The following is a 19,683-nucleotide window of genomic DNA, read 5'->3' as shown; positions in this document are numbered from 1 at the left end:
GTCTGTCACTCGCATGTGTAAGTATAGAAGATTTAAAATGTCCAAATTAAAACAAATCAAACTAAGAAATAAAGTGATAAAGTGAGTACATCACACATTGCTATATGTGTATTTTTTATGTATATGTCATAATTACAAAAAAAATAATTCAACCCTAACCCATACAGAATAGCCTAGCTATGAAAAGCACTGTAATTGGTATGTATTCCACGTATTTATTGCTGTATGCACCATATTGACTGCTGCTGTATAAGACCGGGGAGTGGAGTTCATGTCCTGGGGAAAACACAAGACTTTCACCCAGGAAATATGTGTTGTGTTGTCCTGGGATTACTATATTAAGGGGACCATGTCAACTGCCACGGCCCCTGAAAGGACAGGCACCTCACGGTGGCGGTACACGGCTTACAGTAACCTTTTCTCGGCTAAATTTAACTGTAAAGACCACTAAACTTAACTGTCACGTGACCTGCCGGCTGTTGCCGTAATTTTGTAGGATATCATATGAACCCGCTCATTAGAATGCATTGATTAAACACACTTTTACAATCCAATTCCAATTAAAGCCTCGCAATTAATTTTTTTTTACACTCTGGGTCAGGAACCCTTGGCGTCATTTTTCAACATGCAGGGTAAAACCACCCTGTCAGGGTTAGGGCAAGATTGTGGGTGGGGTTAATGTTAAAGAATATACGTTTAAGCGACAGCGGGACAAGAATGGGACAAGAACCGTGGCCTCCTGGGTGAAAGTCCTGTGTTGTTTGACCCATGCAGCACCCCAACCTGCCTGTTTACACAGATTTTTGGCCTTTCATACTACTCGCTACCATTGTCTCTCTTAATACTACGTCATCTTACAGCTCTGTGGTCGAGCTGCTGCTATGCCCGGTGTGTCCCATGCAGATGCTAAAGGGTGCCTTGTGCGTCGGTATCTGACACTGATGACCACTGACCAGGCATCAGTTTTTGGCTTCCAGCTAATTAGGGTGTTCACTAGTCTAGCATTGCCAGACCTTCCTCCATAGCGCTGCGGAGGAGGTTCTGGATAGTCCACACAACATTCCAGGATGGGAGATAAATGTGCTCTGGTTAATTGGCATTTCTTTAAACCAATCACAATCATCTTGGGCGGTGCTAAGAACCGGACGGAGCCACGGTGCCTCTGCAAAATAGCCTCGGGATGGAACTTGTTTTGGTGGAACATGTTTACGCTCAAAAGTTGTTTTAGTCGTGCAACAGAAAACTCAGATTGGACAGATAGACTAGCTAGCTTTCTGCATTTACCCTGCAGAGATTTGAGGAGCAGTTAACCATAGTCCTTAGAAATCCACCGGAGTTTAGAACGCCAACACAAAGGAAGAGGAAGGTGACGGACATCCAGCCGAAGTGAGGGACATCCGGCGGAATTTCTGGCGCTACCTGAACAATCCTGGAAATTAAACGTCATTGATATAGACCAGGCATTAACTAAAACTCTCCCTCACACACTTCCCCTACAAAAACACCCAAATCACTGCATAGCATAGGACTTTTTTCAGCTGAGTCTGGTCTACATCCTGCTTGTAAATGTGGAACGGTATGAAAGGATCTCTGCAGTAGCTGAGTTATTACTCGACAGATCTGGGCTATTTCCCTTGAGCCAAAGGCCTTCTTCAAATGAAGGCTCTCGGAGTACGGAGTGGTGTACTGCCAAGGCTGGAAAGCAGAGATACACTGTTTTTGGAGTCATAATGTTAGCTTTTACTTGCATTTGGTTCCAATTCTGCACTTTACAAGGTTGCCTTTTGTGGTAGACATCTCAGTAAGGAATCAGTAGGAAAATCAATTGGTGCAGCAGTTTCATTAGTTTGTATTTGGTAAAGAACTGTTGTATGTGCGATTTCCCAAGCTTTGATCAAACTCAAGTTTGATTTCATACTTTTTATTGACTTTAAATTAAGCCTTTATATTCTTTATTAAAATATTTTTTTTATTTCGTGAATTTGTAGAAAGAGAGTTTTTTTTTTTCAAAGCACCTTATGGTTTCTTGTGTCTTTGTGTCATTTAAAAAAATATGTACAATTTTTCACCTTTTTTTCAGAGCTATGTTTGTTCCACGGCTGGAATATTTATCAAATTCTTTTTTCTCATCTTTTCATCAAGTGATTTTGCAGTCACTCATTTCAACATTCACTCTACACCATTGTCTCAAAGGCCTTAAGGAAGTCAAAAACAGGCGTCACATCATGTAAAACAGGCCTGTAGCACCTGGATGCCAACAAAGTTTTCCTTTATTATACATAAAAATAATACAAAAATATAAATAAACAAACATACAGTATATTTTATATATATACACACACACACACACACACACACACATTAACATAAATGTTAAATGCATATCATTTAAACACAATAAAAAAAGCTTTCTACCTCATTTCAGGTACCAAAAAATAAATACGATAATAATTCATAATACTAATTCTTTTGTGGATTTCAATATATAAATTTGGCCAAGAATTAAACTAATATGCAATAACATTCTCGGTCTTCTTGAAAACCCCAAATAATATTGCAAGGGGTTAAAGGTAACAGGATTGCCTGTTCAGCCAGCAAATCTGCCACCTGCTGCCAGAATGAAAAAACAACAGGAGAATACCAAAATAAAAGCATTATGTCCTTCCTGTAAACCAGCTGTCAGGACTTCCGTACAGTTGTGATGTCACAACTATACTACATATAGGTAGAAAGTGCTGCTACAGTGCAGTTACAGTCATTCCCCCGGCTGCAATGACGGTGCAGAGACTCCGAGAGTGCAGATGGGAAAGACCCGGAAACACTGACCAATCAGAACAGATTGGGCTTTTTCAGGAAAAGCGCTAAAACGGAGCGTTTCAGACAGAGGGTGAATACAGGTATAGTCAGACAGACCGTATCAGAAAAATAATGTGTTTTTTGAACATTAAAGCATGTAAAAATGTTGTAGTAGAAACCCAATATATAAGTATGAACCTAAAAATGAGCATAATATGGGACCTTTAAAAGCTTTTTCCCCCCTTGTGACTTGTTTCTTGTGACTATACTCTTTAAGGATGTGACTTGAAACGAGCCAAGTAACTGTGGTAGGAAAATGTACACTCTTATTGTAAATATTTTATTAGATAATGTTTTGTTAAGTTTACGTCTTGTAACGTGTGTCTTATAATCAATAAATCAGACAAATGTCATTTTACTTTGGGATCCAGATATTTTACAGGTCCCACACATGTATTCATTTCTTTCTAAGTAACATAAGTTTAGCAGGATTCACTATCAATCATGTTTCAATATGGGTGGTTATTCAATAAACAATGGGTTCAGTGTTTAATTAAGTGTATCGTGTTTAAGCACAAGCAGTCTCAGAGACCTTTCTCTCTGTGTTAGAGAGACATGAAGGGCAGGTTGTAAGCTATCTATAGTTTGAACAATGATTAAGTTAGGTAGCTGTAAGTGAGCTAACGTAGTGAGCGTAGGAGTTTCTCTTTGAGACAAAGCTGAGATAGGGGTTTGTCCCTCCCAATAATCAAAACTGGCCAGTGCAACCCAGCCCGAAAACCTATTATAATTTCCTTTTCCATAAATAAAGACAATTGCACCATAACTGGATGCAGAGAAGGCACACAAATTGTTGCAGAAAAATTCACCAGAATGCAGGAAATTAAATGTTTGAAGCTCAAAATTTCAATTTTACTCAAAAGAGGAGATCTCAACCCCAGCAACGTTGAACCCAAAGTTACGCCCTTGTCTGTCTCTATACTGTCTTCCAGCGAACTTCCAGCGACTCATAACTACTTGGTTGCGTTTTCATTAAATTGATATTACAGTAATAATCCATGTGGGATTTACAGAGTCCCATTGGTACTTAACCTTATTTAATGACTTCTTTATCTTGGTACCACTTAGCCTATATTCCCACAGGAACTTAACACTGCGACCCTAAGCAACCACGTGAAACGGCCACGCCTGCATTCGTGCGTAAAGACCGCAACATCAAAGCCGACACGAGCGTTGAGAGAGAGAGACATGATGGAGCGGAGGTGGTGAGCTAGTGCGGGCAGCAGCATTTGAGAAAAACACAACAGCGCTTGAATTCAAGTGCAGTGGGTGGAGTTTAAGGATGCTTTAGGGGTGCATACAGGAGAAGTTGTTGCCTTCACACGCCGAAGCCATGCGTAATGCGTGTGACTGAATGACCGCCGGCCGGTGAGGACGGAGGATGCTGGAGCATGAGGCAGGAGCAGACATGCGACTGGTCCGTCAGATCAGCGCCGGGATGAAGATCCAGGCCGGGGGAGAGCACACAGGCTGCAGCAAGGTCGCGGACAATCCGGAAAACCAGGTCATCTGTTTGCAGTGTCAAGAGGAGCTGGTGCGGGTTTGTCCGGGGAGTCCGCGCAGTCCTCGCCGCGCCATCGCGCCGCGCTTCTCCACCGGATCCGCAGGTAACGGCGGCCCTATATGTAGCGTACAGTAACATATGATATTGCATCATCAGTTTCCCCCCAATTTCGCTGTTGAGTGTGGGCTGACATGAGGGTGTGGTGCTCCAATATGCTCCAAATAACTGCTTGGGACAACTCAAGACTTTTGTATTCTCATATAAAGAATTAATGGAGCACCTACCTTAATGAGTTATATGTATATGTATATGTGTATACAACATAAATAAACTACTTGTATGGCAGATGTTATCAAATTGGTTTAAGGGGACCACAGGGTCCCTAAGCAAAATAGATTAATTTAGTAATATTTAACTTTTAGGCCGGAGTTAAAGCCCCTTGGACAGTCATGTTCGTTTTCATGAGCTATTTCAAATGGGTGCACTGGGAATTTGAGTTATCGTTAATTTCCCATGACAACTTCTAATGCCACTATACGATAGAAGAGTCTGAAAAGACTCTGAAAAGACTTTGAAAAGTCTCACACCATCTCACATCTGAAGACAATCTGTCATAATGTCACTGAGTTTTTGCTTTACAGACTATAAGATTTTACAACCAAGACTTAAAACTCAAAAGGATAATATCAAACACGTTTGATTTTGGCAGAACGTCAAGACTGGACAAAGACCGACTTAAGACACCCCGGACTGAGTTTTATGACCACCTTACACCAAACGATTGAGATGATGGGAGCGCGCCCCAACAAAAGATGTTTGGTGTAAGGTCGACATAACTTGAAGGTTCTTCAGTGTGTGTTTGGGACACACACAAACACAGATATATGCACAAGTGCTCTTTATTCTCAAATTACAACTGCCTATAGGTGAAAAGATCATTGAGAGGAACTGCTGCCGCATCATAGTATATTGCTTCTTACCTGCTGCTCACGACAAAACAGCAGCCTATCTATTAACCAGCGAAGTTGCTGCAGTCATTTAAGATTGTGAATGAACCTCATTGTGAATGAAATGACTTTGTACCGCCTATGCTTTGTACACAAAGCTTAAATGTTAACATTTTTGAAAGCGGCGTCTGATTAAAACGCCACTGGAAGCTGCTCAGAGGGTGATATAGTTTGCCGAGTCTGTGTGCTGACTTCCCATAACTTTGGTTATAAATGATACAGATGCAGCTTTATCTCTAAACATGGAAGCAAATGTGCGAGCTTTCGCTGAAAAGCCTCCCAGTCAGTGATGAATGTCTACGCTCGGCTGCAGTTGCTCTTCTTTGACACGGCAGTAGGTGTTAGATTAGCGAATGAGGAAATGAGAGTTTTCTACAAAAGTTCTCTAAATTGCTAAGTGAGCAGAGGCATTTATATTCATTTCTGAGTCAAATGCAAAAGTGTTAGGCAGTACCTTGAAGAAGTGACTGCAGTGCCATAGAAAGTCATTTCCTCTGCTGAGGCAGATTAATCATTTAACCTCTATCTCCCTTGATAACTTGGCGTTCCAAATTAGCTCTTTAGTTTCTTGCTATCACTGGAACCTGATGGCAAGCAGAGTTTCTCAATAAGTCATTCAAATAATTCGTCGCTGTTTATTTACTGTACATTGCTGTCGAGTAACTAAGTTTCCATGATGGCAATGAACATGGCACGCAAGTCTGTTTATATGCAGCTTGGTCTGACCTTATTTCAGATCTTAAAGCTGCACTTTTGAAAATGTCCATCTTAAAAAAGGATCAAATGACAGTTTGTAATGTGAAAGGTGTCGCTTGTAACGTCAAACCCACAGAAAATGATCACTCAAATTTGCTTTTCCCCTCCGTTGGACGAATCATTTTAGTGTCTTTCAGCTCATTGTTTTGGTTCGACGGACTGCAGCGTTAATGCTTTGGTTCGGTTTCACCGCTCTTTTCAACCCAGTCGCCGGTCGCAACAGCCAACATCTTCTAAAAAATGCAAATGTACGCTACGCTACCTGCCCAACACCAAACAGCAAAGTAAACAACTAGCTGGTGAAAATAGTGGAGCATTTAGCAGCTAAAGAGCCACATATGGCTCCTAAAGCGGGATTTATGCTTCTGCGTTAAATCTACGACCCTACACCGTAGCCTGATGTGCACCTCTCGAAAAATGTAACTACACGTCGCGGCGATGCACGAACTCGTTTGTGGCTTGGTAGCGTTGCATTCACCCCCCGACTCATTTCCTGGTTCTCCTTCTCCATAAACAACATGAAATCAAGGAGAGGGTTAACTTTTCCTGCTAAAGGTTTCCCACCGTGGTCAGAAAGCACAGGGGAGACACTATGTTTCTCTCACTATCACTCTAGAGTCGCGACTCGCTCTGAAGCTAATCACTGTCACTCTCTCACTAGCTCTACCACACATGCCACACGCACACACACACATGCCGGCTTGATAAACTTCAGGCTATGTAGGCTACGGCGAAAGCTCTGCATGTAGCCTCCGCAGAACCATAAATCAAGCTTAAGGAGTTGATGGAGACTAGGGCTTTGACTTTTGCCCAAAAATATTCGAAGTTCGTTTGTTTATTAATATTAATATTTGAATATATTTGAATATTTATTAATACTATTTTGACCATTAAATGCCTTCAGTTTGGATTAAACACAAACATTACTCCTTCCACAGGACGTTCGGAGCTTTCACCGTAGCCTACGTAAATGGTCTGATGTTTGGCGTGTGTGTGTGTGTGTGTGTGGGCAGTGTTGCCAACTTAGCGACTTTTCAGACCCCCTTAGCAACTTTTTCTTAGCGACAAATCTGGCGACTTTCTTTAGAAAAGACAGCGACTTTCTGTAAAAATAAAAAAAAAAAATAAAAAAAAGAGGCGCCAGTACTGAGCAGGCAGGTAGAAAGGGGAGAAGGGACAGGGTGCGGGGGCCGGTGTAGACAGCGGCACGCAACGGGAGAAAGACGCCGCTGGGCCCTGGGCAAGCCAGTCTTTTGCCTTCTTTGAGAATTAGGGGGGAATGCAACGCAATGCCCATAACAGGTTCGAATATTAAGGGCTGCCTAATATTCGTTCGAATATCATTATTTTTTTAAATATTCGAATGATATTCGAATAACGAAGTTCGGAGTCAAAGCCCTAATGGAGACCAACAAAAGCCCACAAGGAAAGTGAATATTGGACTTTGATACACTAGGGGGTCAGAAACAACTCCAAATGAATCCAAATGTTGTTCCGCGTCTGTTATCTAACAGGTACCAACGTTCAAAATCAACGAATGCAGCTTTTAAGTTAACTTAGCAGTGGCTATTAGTAAAAATGCAACGATTAATTGATTAGGTGATCGTCAGAAAATCAAACGGCAACTATTGTGATAATCGATTAATCGTTTAAGCCATTTAAAAAAAAAGCTATACTGGTTAAAATTCTTTGGTAGCAGCTTCTCTAAATTGGAACCAGATCAGTAAGCGACAAACTAACTCTTGCATGATTTGAGGCATCATTCCGTTAAGACTGTCAGGGTTAGTGAAGGGTTTTCTTTCTGTAAGTCTTCCAGGGTTACAGGCTCGTTCTCATAACATTGCTAGTGTTATGAATTTTATTCACGGTGGATGATTTCATTCCCATCATAAATTGGTAGATAATAGGCACTAAAGCTGCCAGACTTATGGATTTTATTCCCTTACCTCTGCCAAGGTCAAGAGTTTTTTTCCCCTTGTGTAGTTCGATGTGTGGAGCAGGGCACTAACATTGCAGGATTAGAGGTTTCATTCCTGTAACACTGCAGGGTCATGGTTTTTCTTAAGCCCCCAGGAACAGCACTAGGCTTCGTGGACACATTTGGAACTGAAGAATACTCTGAGACCCAGAAAAAACTTTTTTGCTATACACATCCATTCCAAAAGCAATGGCTGTAAAGGCTCATTTGTGTTACACATTCAACTTGATATGTCCATTTCAAATGATGTAACCCTTAACGATACATTGATCTGGATCGATATATCGGTTCAATCCTCAACAATCCAATATTATTGACACAGTGAAAATATCGATACATATCGTGATCTTTAAGATGCGCCTTTAATTTCTAAGAAGAATCAATGTAATACTGTTTCGTGATAAATTGTGTGATTTACACCCCTAGTGTCTGTAACTGCCCACATACTTCTGTGTGTCCTTTACTTTGGCATGGATGTTAAGCAATATTCCACTCCACTAGAGGGCTCTAACAAATGGGTCTTACATTTACTTCCTGTCCAGTCTCCAGCTAGCTGTTCTGCTGTTTGTACCTGTGCCCAGGCGAAGTAAGTATAGATGTTTAACATTTCTGACCAACTCTCCTAGCTCCGCCATTTTTTTTTTATATCTTTGCCGTGTGCTACGGTTGTGTCTCGCTTGAACTATTGGCTACACTGCCCCGACAATTTCTGGTGGTACTGCTCTGTTTCATTTATATCCATAAGCTTTCATAAAACGTGCACAAATATGGCCAAAATGAATGCAGAGTACGAACTGAAGATTTCCTCCGTATACGAATCTAACGTTGAGCATAAATGAGCCTTAAAAGTTCTCAAACTATAGCGGTCACCTAAAAATCCATGTCTTTGTTGTAAGTTCTTTGGATAAAAGAGTGTATCTGATGCCATACTATACCTTATGTATTATCTCTCCACCTGTCATAGACCGTGAGCCCAGCAGTAGCAGCTACAATGCCTCTTCAGGAACCTTCTACAGCTGTGTCAGTCAGATCACCATTGGTAAGTGCACTTTGTTCAAGACTGAGCGTTTTCTGTTCAAGAAGAAAATGCTTTGCATGTTTCGCTATTGTCTTATATCTGGACAGTATAAGTTTGTACCTAATACTTCAAAATGAAAGCGCTATATGATGATAACTTTCTTAATATGGTGTATTTATGTTAGTTTCATAATAATTGTAGCAAGTAATTTACTATTTTTACCATTGTAGTTCAATGTGGGTTGCACATTATGTTTTCCTAGCAGAATACCTGGAATGGTTAGGCAAGGATTTGGTCGTTTCTGTCAGAGGCAGCAATTTAACTTTCCAAACCAAAATTGGCCACACAGCAGTGGACATAGCCTGTCACTAAAGGACATATCACTTTCAAACAGATTTACATAACATAAGTGACATTTTTGTGCCTGTCAGAAAAAGAGGCAAACTTACCATTATCAACTCAATCAAAGAAGAGTTTATTTCCAGTTAAGACAGTTTAGCCTGGTGCAGTGATAGAAAGGCCATTGACTAAATATACATATACTGTTTGCAACACCATTGAAAGATTTGTTTAAAATGATAACTGCTGCTAGAATTTTAACTGGAAAATCTTATATTCTGGAGGTGTGGAGCAGGGGTGGAGCCAGACGTTGCAAACATTCAGGGCTCAGCCCATACCAAGGGGGGTCATGACCCCTAGGGGAGATTTTTTCAACCATTGATGGAAGCTATTAGCATTTCTTTTTAAGCCATTTGATAATAGAATGCCTAAAAAACTGTACAACACGATAGCTGCCGAGGAACAACTGCATTTGATTATCATAAAGAGGGCGTGTCTGTAAAGGGATGACTCGTGGATACCCATAGAACCATTTTCATTCAGATATCTGGAGGTCAGAGGTCAACGGGCCCCTTTGAAAATTGGACATGAAAGTTTTTTCCCCTCAACAAAAACTTTGGAGCATTATTTAGCCCTCTTTCTAACAAGCTAGCATGACAAGGGTGGAACCAAATGGATTGCTTATTTTCATATGATACCACTATCTTCTTTCTAGCTTTCAAAACGCAGGCCGATACAGCCTCCGACTGATTTTGCGGGGGTTGTGACGCTCAAAAAATTGTGTCCACTGATTTCCATGGCTTTGGAAAATGACGAGGTACATATATAAAAAAAAAAAGAGCTGGCAGGTGATTGGATGAACCATCTGTCTTGTCACGGCCGCCATTGTTGTTTTGAACAGTTGCGGCCGTCACACGCACCTAAACGACGCCCGTAGCTGCCAGTAGCTCCTCACAAGATGCTAATTGGTCCAGTTAGCTGGTAGTTCAGACACAAACGCATTACTTGAAGCTTGACAAGACGGATTTTCAGTTTCAGGGTCCTCGTATTGTTCATGTTGGCTCACTGTCATGGCTTACTGGGACACTTAAACAGAACAGAGCCAATGTGATATCATTAGTCACACCTGTGCTTTCCCTACGAGTCAAAATGTCCACTGTGTGATATTATTTTACAGAACTTGCTGCAGTACAGTATGCTGCTGTATCAATTTCCGAGCTTACTGACAGCATGCCAGGGGGACTTAAATGTTGAATGGGCTAAGCAGTAGGAAAATTAAAGATTTCCCCTGACATGTTACTTTGTTTGTACGTCAGGGGCCGTTGACAGGAAATAGTGCGTTGTTGACGAAGCCGTCTGAAATCATTTCCCCGTCTGTCACAAAACTGCAACCTCCTGCTATTTGCAATGTTCAGACCTTGCCTTTTGACATTTTTTCGATGAATATTACAGCCTGGTTAGTGTGAGAGGCTGTAAGCTGAATGCTGTGACAGTTGAGACTTTGGGTTCAGCTGAGGCTGTTGCTGCTGCATGCAGGTGTTCCTCTCTTCTCTCTGTGCTAAATAAAAAAAATAACAAAAACTAATGAAGTGCTGAGGGAGAGCTTTGGACCGTTGAGACTCACGTCAAAAAGTTAGTGTGCCGCCTGTGATTTAACGGCCCTGGCCTTTGTTTGAAAGGGAAAATACCAGTCAGCATCATGTAGGTTCTTAAAAATTCGAAACTCCCACCCTGCTTCATTGTCGCAGGAATTTACTGCAGTTGTGCAGCTGATAGACAGAGCTAATCTTCACCCCGAGGCAGAGTCAGTGAAGGATGACATGAAAAACAATCAAATGCACCATGCTGAAACTTTTACAATACGACCGATCACTGGAACAGTTTCTGTGTGTCAGTACTCATGTTTCCATCAACATATTTTGATGCGCATTTTGAAGTATAGCATTAGGAAAAGTTGATGGAAACGGCAAAATTCGGAAAAAGGTTTTTACGCTCGCTTGAGGTGGGTTTTTGCCTTTTTCAAAAAAGAGTTAATGCGCAAAATGGGAGATGGAAACAGCTTTGCCGAACATGCGAACATGCAACTCACATGACTATAGTCCCGGTATGCTAGGCTATAGCGGTGCTACCTGTCTCCATTTAGCCAAAGAACTTAGCTTCTAAACGCTTTGATTTAGCAAGCCGGTTTGCAATCTACAACCATGCTTAACGTCAACTTGTGATGAAACTACGCTTTGCATAGTCTAGTTTATTTGCTCTAAACTGATGGAAACGCTTCTAATTAGCGTTATTTTTTTATTCTTTTTTGCGACATTTTAAAAGTTCGCTTAAAATTTACTTGACAATTAGATGGAAACATGACAATTGGAAATTATGTCATGTCTCAGCCAGTAACTGTATTGTAGGAGTATGTTTCTTAGGGGTTGTGCTGAGATTTATTGTCAGCTAAAGAGTCTTGGTTTCTATATTCCAAAAACCACGCATTTTGAATGATTGTTCCTGCACCTTTCTGTTTTTAAAATATGACTTTAAATTTACTACAGACCTGCAGCTCAAGGTTGCAATATTCCCTGACGCTTGCCTCGCCGTTGTCATGCTTTGGGTCTGACTTTGTCGCCAGGAGGGACTCGCATGGGAGGCTTTGACCCCCGTCATAGTCTCGCATTGCCAGACCTTCCTCCACAACGCTGCGGAGGAAGTCTACACAGCATTCCGGGATGGGAGAAAAACGTGCTCTGGTTTAGTGGAATTTCTTTAAACCAATGACTATCGTCTTGGGCGGTGCTAAGCGCCAGATGGAGCCACGGTGCCTCTGCAAAATAGCCTCGGGAAGGAACTTGTTTTGGTGGAACATGTGTACGTTTAAAAGTTGTTTTAGAAAACTCAGATTGGACAGATAGTCTAGCTAGCTGTCTGGATTTACCCTGCAGAGATCTGAGGAGCAGTTAACCAGAGTCCTCAGAAATCCGCCAGAGTTTAGAACGCCAGCACAAAGAAAGCGGAAAGTGATGGATATCCGGCCAGAATGAGGGAATTTCCGGCAGGCAACAGAGCAATCCCGGAAGTGAAACGTCGTCGATACAGACTTACCCCGTCATAACTGCTTGCAGTTCTTGTTTGAATTTGTGTCAATTTGTCAGCTGTCAGACGATGTTTCTATTCCATTAACACCAAGAAGATACTGCAGGATAAAGAATCCATCTTGCTATTTCATGCAACTACAACTAGGCCTGGGCAATATCTCGATACTATGTCGATATATGAGGCTAGATATCATCTGAAATTTACGATATCGTAATATCGTGGGCTAATGTGACTTTTCCTGGTTTTAAAGGCTGCATTACAGTAAGGTGATGTCATTTTCTGATCATTCTTACCAGACTGTTCTAGCTGTTCTATTATTTGCCTTTACACACTTGATAAATAAATCAATGTTATTGATTATCATTCATCTAAAAATCTTCTTGTGAAAATATTTTGTGAAAGCACCAGTTGTCAACCCTACAATATTGTGGCAATATCCACATCAAGGTCTTTGGTCAAGAATATCGTGAGGTTTGATTTTCTTTACATCGCCCAGCCCTAACTGCAACTCCTGCATCAGCTGACAGAAGCACATTTAGTGTTGAAACACACTCAGACACAATGGAAACATAAAATACTCTACATTTCTTTTTTCCCCATCACACCAGCCCTGCATCCACCTAAAGGTCTTCCACGGCAAGTCTCTCTCTGATTATTGTAGACACTCAGCTGAAAACTTGTTATTGCACAGTGCAGCGTGTGGCCCAGATACCTGCACCTGCATTTGTTGTCTTACCTCTGAAGGTGTCAGGAAGTGGAAGTGCTACATATCTGGGCCTCGCTCTCCTCAGAGAGCAACGCGGGCGCTTTTTTTCTGATGACTGCGACATACATATTGCTTAGAACACACTATGCCCGAAAAGGCTGCGTGCACCGTGAGTTTTGGAGGTTGTTCGGATACATGCCAGGTGTGGATTACCACCTCCTCCCCCTCCCGCCATTTCAGGTGACTTTCATGGGATGTTGAGGACTGTTGGCTTATTGCAGTATTTAATGTCTTCTTTTGAATTGGGTTACACTATACGTACCTGGAACACGTTTCTGTACAGACCATGCATTTTAGAGTTCCAAAATCACTCCGTCAACAGTCTGTCGGCCATTTCTGAAAGTCTGAAATCCACGACCTTGCGTCTATGGTAGATGTGAGATTAATTATACAAATACAGCAATATGTCGTAGTCCTTCTTCGGAACGATACGCTTTTTCCTAAACTTAACTAGTCGTTTTGGTGCCTAAACTTAACTGTCAGCGCCGCATGACGCTCACTTTTTCTGGCTAACCTCCACTACCATGGCCCCTGAAAGGAGTGTCATCTAGCGGTGCCTGTAGCCGGCTCACAGTCACTGCTATTCAACTGCTGCTGGTAGCCGGCGTCCCGCAGCTCTGTAGCAGCTAAATACAACCAGCAACTGCTGCTCAGATTTTATCAGTCTATGACATTATAGACATATTCAGCAGAGGCAGGCATATGTCGACCAGAAAGGGGGAAATCCCACGCATCCCCCCCGGCAAATTGCATCCTGATTAGGATTGCCTAGCAATATATTGATTGTTGCAGAATTGCTGTATCGTGATGTTATCGGTATCGTAAGCCATGTATTGTGCATCGTATCGGGAGGTACCCTGGGATTCCCACCCCTAGTCTCTATGGTACTGGAGGGTGAGGATGAGGGGCCCAAAATGTTGTCCCCCTGTGCCTCTTTGTATTTAAAGGCCCTGAAAACCTTTTTTTTTTATTATTATTATTTTTTTTTAATCAGCTTCCAACTGTGAGTCATGGGCTCCTACCATAACAACGTTTTCTACCATGCAGTTTCAAGTATTTCATGTGAGAGAATTCTGCGTTTCAGTTTTTGTCTGTGCCCTTCTCACTAGGAAACAACTGGGAAATTGTGATGTCACGTATTTCCGTGCACCAATCAGGATTTGGCAGCATTTGAATACAAATGTAATGGCAGTTGTGGGGTTGTTTCTCTCAATGAAATCTGATCAAACCCACACAGCACTCAGAGAGCAAATTAGCTCCATCAGGACTGCATCAGAGTTTTTCATTGTTAAACTCTTCATAAATAATAATTTAAGAATGCTTCCCCCCCCCCAACCTTGGACTTTGATCGCTCATTATGTAGTCATGAGAATTTAGGAATATAGAGAAATGCATGCATTTCAAAAGTTTTCTGGGGCTTTAAGGCTGGTATATTGACTTAAAACAATAAAGTGAAAGACTTCATATTACCCTGATTTGACTATTATCTGTGATTTTGTGTCCTTTGTTGACTTGCATCTTATGTTAAGTTGTACTACCATGATTTTTAGCCTTTTTACATGAACCAAAACAGCATTCTGAAGCCGGAGTTATGCTTCTCCGAGATGCACGTAGGCGAAGCCACGAAGGTACAGTACACATTCTTTTATACTTTTAAGGATTGGGGGTATAACGTATGTGTCCATTTGGAAGCAGTGTCACAATTAGCAAACCACAATGTAAAGAAAATATAGAGGAAATTACAAAATGGAAATTAGTATTACCTGGTGACTATGTTCATTCTTTCTATTGTATGCCATGTGTTTCTGATGTTAAGCACTTTGGATACCTGCTGGTTTTCTTAAGGTGCTATATAAATAAATTTTGATTGATTGATTGATTGATTGGTGACAGTGTAAACAAACCAGAACTTTTGAATCACCCAATCAGCTTGCTTGAGACTCGGGTCTGAACTACGTGTTGTTGAGATTTGGGAGGCCACCTACGGTTACCCATAACACTCTTCTATGCATAGGTTCACAAATATATATTTGTGTATTTCCGCAAAAGCATAATTTCATATACTGTAACATGTCATTCCTAAAACAAGAACAAACTGGTACAAAGTTTTAAAAGGGGGAAAAGAAAGCTCAAAGATATACTACATTGACCAAGTCTCACTGGTGTGCATCCTTAGCCTGGACAGTGAGGAGTATTGCATTTGCAATTTAAAGTAAGCTAAATATTACTGCATAATTTTCTGTACTCCTGTTCGCAAACATCCACACACACCAAAGAATATCCTCTTTCCTAGAATTTCCAAGCAGCAGTCAGATTCTCCTTGCCAAAAGTTGTTGCACTAGATAAATCTCCCTCAGGGACTGTGCTCTAGTTGTTGCAAGTGCTGACTTCAGCACAAACATTATTTTTCGGGGACACCCGGCCTAATGCGGTCGACTCCATCATGTGAAAAGCCCTTTATTCTTGTAGGGAAATTGAGGCTGTTAAATAGCTGAGATGAGATGTACAGCCTACATTTTCTTCAGAATGTATCCTCCAGCTAGATGTGCCGTGTGTGCGGAGCCAGCTGGGAGGCTCAGAGACTCCACTACTCTGCTATTGATCTGGCTGTGTTTGTTCGTTGCTGATGTTCCTTCCAAATGTGCTGGGCTTTGTGTTTTACAGGAAACCAGGGGGTGGGGCTGGGGGAGTGAGTGCGTTCCCTAGTCCTACCTGACCCCGGTGTGTTACATAACGGCAGTGTGCAGAAAATCAGCAGAAGAAGGAAATCACAGCATACTGTACTGTATGTGCAGATAATGGAAATCCAGGGAACAGTGATGGAGCTCTCCAGTCCTGGACTCTGACTTGGACTCGCGCACGGATGACTTGGACTCGAGGATTTATGAAATCGGACATGAGCATTTATGAAATAGGACTCGGAAGTTGGATGGAGTTTCTTTTCACACTTCTATGTGTAATAGGTCATAAAGATTTTATATAAAATATTGATGTACAGTTAGGCCTGTCACAATACCAAATTTTGCTGGACGATACATTGTCCCAGAAATGATTGCGATAAACGATAATATTGTCGTTGAGAGACCATTTGCATCTAATATAATGATAATGGCATAATAATGCAAAGATCAATACACTTATTTCTCAAGAATATTTAACACTGGAACTGGAAGACATTTTAAATATCCACAATATGTCTTTGATCTCCTTTAGTATGTTGTCTTTCACGCTGATAGTTAGACCGTTTTGGAATTGCCGTTTGTGACACGTATGTTCTCAGACTACATACTCTGTACTACATTTAACAATTATTTAACACTAAATATTAAATTTAAAGAATATATAATTAATAAATTAAATCTATCTATATGGCTATCTGCCACATGGCGAGTAAATGTTTGTACCAAAATAGTTCTGTTTTTCAGTCTTCATTTTGGCGAAGGTGCGGCTTCTGTTCCTCTGCAGGTTGGAGCTTCGTGGGGGCGGCCTGTCTCCGCTGCCTCCACCTGCAGGTTGTCAGCTGTGTGGTTTGAAATGAAAGGGAGAAAACGGGACGCCAAGTAACACGGTGGATATCGCTCATATACTTCATTACCTTAACTGCAAAGTGCTGCAGGAAACCCTGCTCCAACTCTCAACTAGCGTTTCTCTGTCTCTCTCTCCGCCTGGAGTCCCGCCCCCACACAAAGACCGAGCGACTGACAAGAGGGTTCACTCCTCGTTACGCTAAGGAACCGAGAGTGGTCCTCCAGTCTCTCTGGTAGAGAGAGACATGGAAAACAAACAAGCATGCAAATGGAAATTATCGCGGCCGGAAAAATTATCGAGCTAATTTTTTTAATCGTGCGATTAATTGATTTATTGATTATCGTGACAGGCCTATGTACAGTATATTTAGTCTGTAACTGTTTCATGCAGGGGGCCAGTGATGGAGTACTCAAGTCCTGGACTCGAACTCAGGTTATGGTTACTCGACTCGGACTCGACTAGAACGCTTCTTTGGTGACTCGGCCTTCGACTCAAACATGAACACTGGAGACTCAAGACTCGACTCCGACTCGAACTTAGGCATTGGTGGGCTTGGGCTCTTCTTTGGTGACTCGGACTCGAACACTGGGGACTCGAGACTTGACTCCGACTCAAAAGTTGTTGACTCGACTACAACACTGCCAGGAAAGTTAAGAGAGATCAGTGTAAGCGAATTAACCTCAAAACTTAATTTAAACTTTTAAGACAAGAGCTTGAAGTTTCCAAAGATGTATTCAGAAATACATCTACCAGCACCTTTGAAGTTCACTTATTAACACTCAAACTACATTTCCCTTGTTTAATCTATACACAAACAGAAATGTACAGTAAAATGACAAGCTAGGCTAACTGCCAATCTTCTCATTTAAAGTGATGGTTCGGAGTAATTCACCCTAGGGTCCTTTGCACCATGACCTTGAGCCAAACACCCCCCCAGAAGCTTTGTTCACCTGGGTCGAACATTGGGAGAGTTAGCTAGAGTAGCGTTATCAGCTGAATAGCTTAGCGCAGGGGCTAACGGACTCACGTTTGTATCTCGTAAGTTACCCCACTAATAATGCCCGAAATGATACCAAACGTCTACAGTAGTACAAATAGGTTATGCACTCATAAAACGATGGATTGGAAAGTTTGTAAGTACACCAGAAGTTTATGAACACTTGCCTGCTCTCTTCTGCTCTCTGTTGCTGCTGCTGCTACCTGCAGTTAGACGAGTGCTTAGGGCCGTCTACAAATTACTACACCGAAAAGAGTTACAACAAAAATATTTATTAATTCAATGATTAAATAAGGTAATGTCTCCAAACTTACCTCAATTATTACTTGTCTCCTGCTAGTTATATTACAGCACTTACTTTAAAAAAAAAGTTAAATTAATAAATATTTTTGTTGCATCTCTTTTCGGTGTTGTAATTTGTAGACGGCCCTAAGCACTCGTCTTACAGCAGCAACAACAACAGCAGAGAGCAGAAGCCAGCAGGCAAGTGTTATTTACATAAACTTCTGGTGTACTTACAAACTTTCCAATCCATCGTTTTATGAGAGCATAACCTATTTGTACTACTTGTAGACGTTTGGTATCATTTCGGGCATTATTAATGGGGTAATTTACGAGATACAAATGTGGGTCCGTTAGCCCCTGTGCTAAGCTATTCGGCTGATAACGCTACTCTACGCTAACTCTCCCAATGTTCGACCCAGGTGAAAAAAGCTTCTGGGGGGGTGTTTGGCTCGAGGTCATGGTGCAAAGGACCCTAGGGTGAATTACTCCGAAACATCACTTTAACTCTCAGCAAGGAAACAAATAAGCGGATTTTAAACTATTTATCTATGGGAAGATTTAAGGGAAAGATAAGAGTTCAAAGGGTTAAACATTTAGGAGTGTACCCTAAAATGATTTACAGTTCCAGTTTTCCCCTGATTCGTTTGGAGGAAGAAAAACAAAATGTACGGCCTTATTTGACCAACCTGCCAGAGACTCTGAGCTCAGACACCTGCCAGCCAGGAGCTAAACTGGGTCGCCAGTCTCGGAGGCCTCGTGAAACAGAGAGCCTTCTGAAGATCGAAGGCCGGAGGCGAGCCAAGCTGTTTCAGCAGTCTGCAGGGTCCTCGTGAAGCAGAGAAGGAAAGCTGCTCTTTGCTCTTCTTCTGTCAGAGGGATCTTGAGGACCTCTACGGCCTGTCACCTAATAACTGCTTTCCCAAGAGCAATTTTTGAAGGGGACACAAATAATGCAGCCAAAATTGTACCTGTATATGATATGCGTACACAGAGGAAAGCCTCACTACTCTTATTAATGTAGCATTGACTTGTTAAAGCTTAGTGCATAACTTTTTGATATTAATGAACATCCGTTACATTCAAGCCATTGCCAAATGAGTTGCTACAAAGCTAATAAAGACTATCAGCGCCACACAACTCTCTCTGGATTTCTCAGTATGGCTGTGTTCAGAAGATTGTGGCGTCTGGCGACTTTCGCACGCAGAAACTCGAAGAAACTGAAGATAATGACCTCTTCTGAAGAGTCCATAATTTTTTTTTTATTCCTCCGTGTCCTCCTTGGCTACCAGCAACTGTGTGGAGGAGGGGTGGGGGTGGTGCGCGATCACTGAAGGCTTGTATCATGTGGACGCACTGACAGTTTTGTTGTCATTACTTAGAATTCCTCACGGGAATCGCTTTAAGGGGACTGTTGTTTTAATCCAAACCACAATCTTTTTACTAATCTTAATCGTGTTGTTCTCGGGTCAAATTTAATTCAAGTATTTTATATCAGAAATATGGGGTTCTTTCAACCAAATTGCTCCCAAAAAAAAAGTTCATTTTAAAATTTTAACCCGGAAGGA

The 19,683-nt window shown here is 41.6% G+C and overlaps 1 protein-coding gene across 3 annotated transcripts in view; it reads left to right on the top strand.

Moving 5' to 3' along the window:
• The first annotated feature begins 4,089 nt into the window (after nucleotides 1-4,089).
• LOC120553490 (anoctamin-4-like) overlaps nucleotides 4,090-19,683 on the top strand; it is a 69,062-nt gene continuing 53,468 nt past the window's right edge. For 2 of the 3 annotated variants that reach the window (XM_039791971.1, XM_039791970.1), the window contains exons 1-2: nucleotides 4,090-4,463; nucleotides 9,066-9,140. In XM_039791971.1, the coding sequence (XP_039647905.1) occupies nucleotides 4,238-4,463; nucleotides 9,066-9,140 (301 nt within the window). In that variant the 5' untranslated portion in view covers nucleotides 4,090-4,237. The remainder of the gene's footprint in view (nucleotides 4,464-9,065; nucleotides 9,141-19,683) is intronic. The other variant, XM_039791972.1, reaches the window with a different exon arrangement.

This window comes from Perca fluviatilis, chromosome 23, assembly GCF_010015445.1.
Source record: "Perca fluviatilis chromosome 23, GENO_Pfluv_1.0, whole genome shotgun sequence".
Lineage (NCBI taxonomy): Eukaryota > Metazoa > Chordata > Actinopteri > Perciformes > Percidae > Perca > Perca fluviatilis.
This window is presented reverse-complemented; position numbering and strand designations above follow the sequence as displayed.